The following is a 7961-nucleotide window of genomic DNA, read 5'->3' as shown; positions in this document are numbered from 1 at the left end:
AGTCAGTCAGAGTTGGGGGTACGGAGTGCGGGTGTGGGTGCTAGTGGAGCCTCGCAGCGGCGAAACTGTGGCGCTTACACTGTAGGTGCGCCGCGTTTGGGGGTGAGGGTGCTAGTGGAGCCTCGCAGATGGGGGTGCTGCAGCCCCCCCAGCACCCCCCCTTCCCGCAAATAATAGTTAAAATCTGAAAGGCAGTTCATGTAAAACTGTTGCTTTGCCTTTTCGAAATCAGCACACTGCACAAAGAAAAAGACAATGAGACGTTGTTTGTTCAAAAGATGTTCAGCAGTAATGTAAGATCTGTGAAATGTGCATTAAATCAACCAAACTAAGAAAAACGTGCATATTTCTTATACAGTCTTTTGGAAAGGTGAAACACTCTTTGGTTTCCACATTTCTGTGATTATACACATCTTTCTTGATATTTTTAAGTCTTGATTAATATATGTTGTCTCTGTTGTTTCCAGCTAACCAGCACAGGGGAGGAAAGGTTGAGAATGTGTGTGGCGGTGAAAAAGAAAATCCAGATGTATTACTGGAAGGACAGAGACTTCTACGAGCTGCAGGTGAAATAAAATACAGTTAAGATGTGACTCACTGCTGTATGATTTACCTTTAATCATCCTAATGTTCTGTTTGTGTCTGTCAGGGGGATTTTGGTGCACCAGATATTCCAAAGTCCATGGCCTGGTGTGAAAACTCCATATGTGTTGGTTTCAAGCGAGACTATTACCTCATCCGGGTATGTGCTACAGGAAACTTTCTATACTCCGCTTTACTTATCTAAAGCTACCCTGAACTTAAAGGAAGCTAGTGTTTTCCTTTTTAAACTATCAAAACATCCATCTGTAAATACTCCTGCAGCATATTCAATTCTCCAAAATCCACCTGAATGCTCACTCGATTGATTGATTGATTGATTGATTGATTGATTGATTTATACATTTTATTTCAAACAAGTAATTACAAAACAAAACAAATGTTGCAGTGCATAGAAATGTACAACAACATCAACAACAACAACATCATTAGCTACATAAACAGTCCCACATCTAGTGTTCGAAAAGGAGTGAGAAGAAGTATAATTTATTTAATCTCACCCCCTTGTCCCTAAATGATTTATTTACAATCTATAATCTGCAATAATTATGATTAATTATTATTATTAATGTGCTTTACCTGTTGATTGACATATATACATATACACATATGTACACACACACACACACCTACATACTCACACATATACACATATATACACATATGTACATATACATATACACACCTACATACTCACACATACACACATACACATATGCACACATACACACATATACATATACACACCTACATACTCACACATATATACATACACACATACACATAGTCAAACACCTTCCCCATCCCTGTATCTCGAGAAAATAATTTCTCTGCATTTCCTCTTGAACTGGTTAATTCATAACTGTCATATCTTTTCCCAAATGTTGCAAAAAAACAAAGCACAATGCTTGGTTTTAAGCTGTTTCCTGTACAGCCTTTTAGACTAGGCTTTAGTCTCTCATGACTCTTGCACAAATCCTTATTTATCCGTGAGAAACAAACATTTTGCACGTGCCTTTCACAACTACAGGAAGTGTTTTATACCACTTTTCAAAGGTAGAAACCGGCTGTGATATAATTAGTTCCTGTTTGTTTTGTTATCCTTGAATGAGCTATTTTGGGCTTCTCCCTTTTAGTATTCCTTCTTACTTTTATTTGTATCTTCAGCTAACGTTTGGTAGTGTTATAGCTAGTCTAATTAGCTTTTCTTTAATGTTGTTTCATTATTTTAAGCACAATGTTTCTGTGGGAGTGCTTCCTGAACTTGAAATGTGATAGTTAGATGTGCTCTTTGAATAAACATCAAAGGATAAATGTCTGTTTTTACCGAGTTATTTGTTAATTAAGATAACGCCTTGGAGTTATGATGTGATTTATGTGACTTTATGATCGACCTTTCAGTTTGTAAGATGTTATTAATACTTCCTCTAATGATCCCTCCTGTTGATCAGATGGACGGCCGAGGCTCCATCAAGGAGCTCTTCCCCACTGGGAAGCAGCTGGAGCCGCTGGTCACCCCACTGGCTGATGGGAAGGTGGCTGTCGGGCAGGACGACCTCACTGTGGTGCTCAATGAAGAGGGCGTCTGCACCCAGAAGTGCGCCCTCAACTGGACAGACATCCCTATAGCAATGGGTGAGAAATCAAAGTCAACTTTATTGTCAATCTTTCAGTTTGAGTGTAAAGACAGAGTTGTTTCCTACAAACCCGAATACAAAAATACAATATATATATTATGGGGGAAACTTCTGAAGCAATGGAGACTCAGAGAGACACGAGGAGAGCTGGAGCTTTGATGGCAAACACTGACGGTTTATTTGGAGCTTCGGCCGGAGAATTCACACGACAGGTCACGGGCCACGAGTTGACCACACGGTAGAGATGCCACAATCAATTTCTGAAGACCCCTCCTGTAGCTCCAGGTTTTAACTACCATAATTTTCGGACTATAAGCTTCGCACCTGAATATAAGCCGCAGCAGCGGCATACCACTCTCGGTTCCACTTTTACTTTTGCGCGCTACCTGTCTCACTCTTTTCCGGCCTCCAGCTTTTCCTGCTGGAACCCGCCGCTTAAAGGTGGGGGTCCGCGGACCGGCCATAGAGCCCATAGAGTTAAAGGTGTTGGCCGTTAGCTGTAAAAATCCATAGATTAGCCGCACCGTTATATAAACCGCAGCGTCGAAAAATGGGGGAAAAGGCGCGGCTTATAGTCCGAAAATTACGGTAGTTCAGAGTGTAATAATCAACATTCTTCATTAGTTAGATTGAACAGCTGAGGACACTGAATCACATTTGTTGTTATGGCTCAGGGTCATCTACCCCCCGAGAAGGATGTGTTCCAGGTATCCCACAACAATAACTATCTCTGACGAGAGTTCATAAACTGGCAACATCAGCAATATGCTATGGCAGCCCCTCCTTAAGGGAGGTAACGGCTGCTCAAGGTTGGGCATCTGCGTCAGAGGGCGAAAGGTAAACATCTATGGAAATTATTCCCTGACATATATATAAAAATATGTATAGAATATTATATATAAATTAAGATAAAAGTGCAACAATCATATATATATACAAATAACAGTCACTTCAATATCTTTGGGAATGTACAAGTGCAAGATTGCCCATAGCAGCGTAAAAAGTGTCTGGTGCTGGATTTGGCAGAGCAACTTAAAACTGTAAAGACATTTTTATTTGTAATATGTGTTTTTATTTCTTCTTTATTGAGTCAGGCACAATGAGTTACATTTATACGGTTTATATATTTCCAAAAATCTTACTATGTCCGTCAACGCACAATTTATACTCCATCAGCAGGCTTAATGCACAACAATAAGTATGAATTAAAACCATTAAAACAGAAGAAGAACATATAACATACGTTTAATACAAATCAGAAAATACATTAACACTGACAGAAAAGTCAAAAGGTCAAAGCCAGATGATTTACACACAAATTGGATAAAAATTCGTCCTCTAAAATATCTTAGTTGGAGCCCGAGTCTGACATTAATCTTCTTTAATAAACGTTCCATCACTTAATATACGTTCTTGTTCCTTTCTCTTAATAGCAATCTGCTGAATGTTATGCTTCAGCTGCGCCTGTATAAAGCGTTGCTACTTGATTTCACTGCAGATCAGTTTAATCTCTCCTTGTCACAGTTTGTTCACATAGCAGGAACACCAGATGAAGCATTTGGTCTGAATATCCAGCGGCTGTCTGTCTTCTCTTTTATCTCCTTGAAGCTTCCCCTGTACAAACTTTATTTATTTTTTTCCCTGCTGTTTCCCACATGTCGGAGGAGGAGGAAGATAGATTTTTTGTTTGACTCCACATTTCTGGGTTACTGATGAGCTTTGTGACAGGAGGGATACGATGACCTCTCACGTTTACGTCTCCCATATATTGCAGTGCAGAAAGGAACAATATGGAGGGGAAATTAAGCCTTCGGGCCGGGCAGTGTGCAATTTCCTTGCTTTGATATGTGGGCTTCAGCGGAGGAATGAGAGTGCTGCTCACTTTGAAATGCATTGAACTGTTCCTGGCTGGTGCAGAAACTACCTTTTTAAAGTTTGAAACCTAAGCTTGTCCCTTATGCACAATGTTTCCCGGAGCTAAGGGTCAATGAAGGGTTGTTTAAAGCCTCTTATAATAACATTTCAATACAATGTGTTTCAAAGTGCTTCACAGACATATATAGACATTAATAGTAAAAAAAATTGCAATAATCGATAAATAGAAGTCGAAACGTATTAAAAATAAATCAATGGAGAAAAGAAACCTAATTGAAAGCTATTTGATAAAAAGGAGCGTTTATTTTTTATTTTTTAAAAAAGGATACTGAGGTAGGTACTTTAAAGGTCACCTGTCATGCTATTTTTTGGCAATAGCATAGGTCTCAGATATAAAAATATATATATAAAAAACATGTCTATGAAGTGTTTTGCTCAAAATACCAAAAAGATCACCCATTCTAGCCATGCCTCATATCCCTCTATTTCACTTCCTGTTTCTAAAGTGCTGATTTTATGTATAAAGTTTAAAAAAGAAAAAAAGGAGGGGTCTGAGCTCATGCGGGACCCGGCAGCTACTGTCCAAACTAAATGCTTCCGTGATGAAACGCCATATCATGGATTATCAAGGATTCTCTCTGAAACAGTATGGAGCTCAAAGGCTTTCTCTCTTGCCGGTTATACCACAAGGTGAGTTCCTTTTTACTTCCTGCTTCTTCACACACATGCTCTCCAGTACAGGTTAGCTCTGAGTGTTAGCGATGCTAATGTAAACACCGACAATATTACGTCCAAAACAGTCGGGCATTGTTTCTGATAGCAACGTTTCTGAAAGGGCCGTGGGTCCACATTTCAGATATTACGTCATATCGGACGCAAATCTGGATCAGCTCCGTTGTTCCCCCGTTTTTAGAGATTTGGGTACGGAGGAAAAGAGAGAGGGTTTTATTTTCTGACGCTGCGTGAGTTCCCCGACACACCGGAGATGTGAGTGCAACAAAGGTATGACATACGGTCTCATAATAAAAATTCCCGTTTGTGTAAATTCAACCTGCCTTTGTGGAGCCTGTTTACCATTAATTTCAGTCTACCACAGAATCCTGCCCGTCACTATAGTATTTGGACCAATACATGTGTAAAAGTTGTGAAAAAAGAAAGGTCCGACATAAGTGGGACGTCCGACGCGATCCACCGAAAAAACTAGGACCTATTTCACAAATTCAGTACCTACAATTCAAATTGAAGAAGTATAAAACGATTACTAATTTCCAAGGTGAAAGTAAGTCCTTCCCCATACTGCGACGGCGACAGTAAATGCGAAGATGTACAAACACCTAAACCCCAGCCTTACGGGTTTTATGTGGGGATAAGTACACCTTGCGCGTGGATTGATCTATCCTGTGCCGAAACCAAACCTCGCTAGGTGACTATGGCGAAAGCATATCCATGGCCAAAATCGCTCTCTCGACGCCATTACAAAAAAACTAAATCCGGTTTAGGCCGATTAGTTTGTATAGGTCACCCAATCAAACTTGGTCGAAGCCATCATGTCGAGTACAGATCTGACCCAGGAACTACCTAAAGATTTTAGGTCTAGTCCTGTTTGGTGTCTGTAATCATAATATTGTTTATTCCCCTCAGAATGGAAAAAGCTAACCACCGGGTGTCCTACGAACGGTCCAACCCTCGACCCAGCTACCCGGAGGTCGAAGTAGGAGGAGTTTCATTGTAGGGAGAGTACATCGGTTTGAGCCGACGTCTGTTCTCCTCTCCTCTCAAACTCAAAGTTCGTCTAAAGACAATCTGCCCACTGAAAGATAATCACTCCTTAATCACATAGTAGTTTTTTTTCATGAGAAAGTGAAACGGAGATGACTTGATCACTGAATATGAATCCAGGTTTAATGTCTCAAAATCAAGATATAAGGTTTGTATTTATTTGTAAAAAAAGTAGGTCACACCTAATAACAGTTACAAAAAAAAAATTGTTGCATTTTTCAATGATTTTTTTTAAGGACCTTATAACAAATTCATCGAAAACTATAAGTAACTTAACCGAAACACAAATTACAAAAAAATTAATTATACTGTATGGTATCTGTGTTATTCTAGTTATTCAATACAATTTATTCCCGATATCTTTATTTGTTTATTATATAAGTTTGTATTTATTGACTTTATATATATATTTTTTTATTTATTATTATTTATGTAGATTTATGTCTTGTTAATATTGAGGACCTTATATTATGTATTGACACCTTTTGTATAAAATGTCGTATAGAATTTCCCCTGGAAAGTACGTTAGGGCCTATAAAAAGAAACTTTTTCGGGGCTTACAAAGTGATTGTAGACCTTCTTGATTGCTTCGATAAAAAAAAAAAAAAAATTTGCAAAAGCACTAATTACACCCGTCATGGCTCAGTTGTCCTCTCCGTCGTCGACGCCTTGTCAATCGGACGCATGACGAATCGGAAGGGACGGACTTCTTCTCACTAGAAGCCAATCCAACTTCTCATGCGAAATAGCGAGTGAGCCCCGGGCCGCTCAACTGTACTCGCACGAGGTAATCGTGGGGGGGGGGGGGGGATTCGGGCCCAGAGGATGCTAGGACTTAGGCGTGACCATACTCCCTACGGAATGTAAATGGAAAAATTTCTCGGCTTACTTTTGAAGGTATCAGACGCGACGGACTTCCTGCGAACTTTCGTCCAGGGCGATCTACCAATGACTTTACTTTATGTTATTAGTAAATAATTAATCAAATTTCCCAGAGGATAGTACGATAAAATCCGTATATAATACCCAGAGTCTATATATTTTTATATATTTTTGTACAGATACTACACAAAAGAGTTTTATGGGTTGTCTATTCGCAAAATTTTTGTAGGGAGTATTGCTGAGATAAAGTCGGGACAATCTCTTTCCGACTAGACCCCAGGAAATCGAAATTTTTTCTTTTCTTTTTTCCTCCGCCTCGATTACCGTACTAGCTGAAGATGGCCTCTATTCAATATTAAGACGACACTACTTTGCGGTAGGACAAGGTTTGGTGGTAGTTCCTAATAAAAGACTTTGTCACACCTCGAGTTTACGAAAAAAATAGACCGCCGGCAAATAGTGTTCCACTCAAGGAAAAATAAAGGGACGAAAAATTTTTGTGTACATCGGAAGAGGTCATGTCCAATCGAGACTTCACAATCGCTCCGAACGATTACGATTGTTTCTGCTCTAATGCAGGTTTTGTGCAGTCCGTAACAAAGCTAAATCTGAAAGACTCCCAGGCGACGGCCAAAACTGAAGTATAGCCGTCGTTTAGATTGGATTAGTGATCAAATTAGTGTACAATCATTAGCATGACCACGAAACTAAACACAGGCTGGACGACCCTGTCGGCTAGAACCACGTCGTCCGTGAGCGGTCCACCGGTGGTCTTCGCCAGTTGCTACAAAAGCCCGCGTAGCGAGACCAGAAGTCAATTTGGGTCGGCGTCTGCCGGGGAGACTAGCTCCACCTGGCGGCGGTCCGGCTCAGGCTGAGTGCACGAAAAGCCCAGCTGGTGGAGGTGGGCGTAGGGTATGAGACTTCCTCCAGGCGTACGAGAGAGGGTTGATTATTATTATTATATTATAGGAAAAACACATCAATAGCGTTTCCAAGCACTGTACTTTATCTTAGGTGACTTAAAATCTAATATCGAAGTGTTTATTCCTAATTCTTACGTTTACAACTGAATAAAGATTATAGACAATCGTATTTGAACTATGTTATTGAAGTTAACGTAAGTAAATTTCCCTTGGATAGTACGGTTTACGTGAAAAATACAGAAGATATGTACTTATACACAGG

The 7961-nt window shown here is 39.9% G+C and overlaps 1 protein-coding gene across 1 annotated transcript in view; it reads left to right on the top strand.

Annotated features, from left to right (window-relative positions):
* The window catches only part of LOC104953672 (vam6/Vps39-like protein), a 19725-nt gene that overhangs the window by 4986 nt on the left and 6778 nt on the right, over positions 1–7961 (top strand). The window contains exons 6-9 of the mRNA XM_010780643.1: positions 468–566; positions 650–742; positions 2052–2248; positions 5754–5823. Coding sequence (XP_010778945.1) covers positions 468–566; positions 650–742; positions 2052–2248; positions 5754–5823 — 459 coding nt within the window. The remainder of the gene's footprint in view (positions 1–467; positions 567–649; positions 743–2051; positions 2249–5753; positions 5824–7961) is intronic.

Source organism: Notothenia coriiceps, unplaced genomic scaffold (genome assembly GCF_000735185.1).
Source record: "Notothenia coriiceps isolate Sejong01 unplaced genomic scaffold, NC01 NC01_scaffold00022089, whole genome shotgun sequence".
In the NCBI taxonomy this organism is placed as follows: domain Eukaryota; kingdom Metazoa; phylum Chordata; class Actinopteri; order Perciformes; family Nototheniidae; genus Notothenia; species Notothenia coriiceps.
This window is presented reverse-complemented; position numbering and strand designations above follow the sequence as displayed.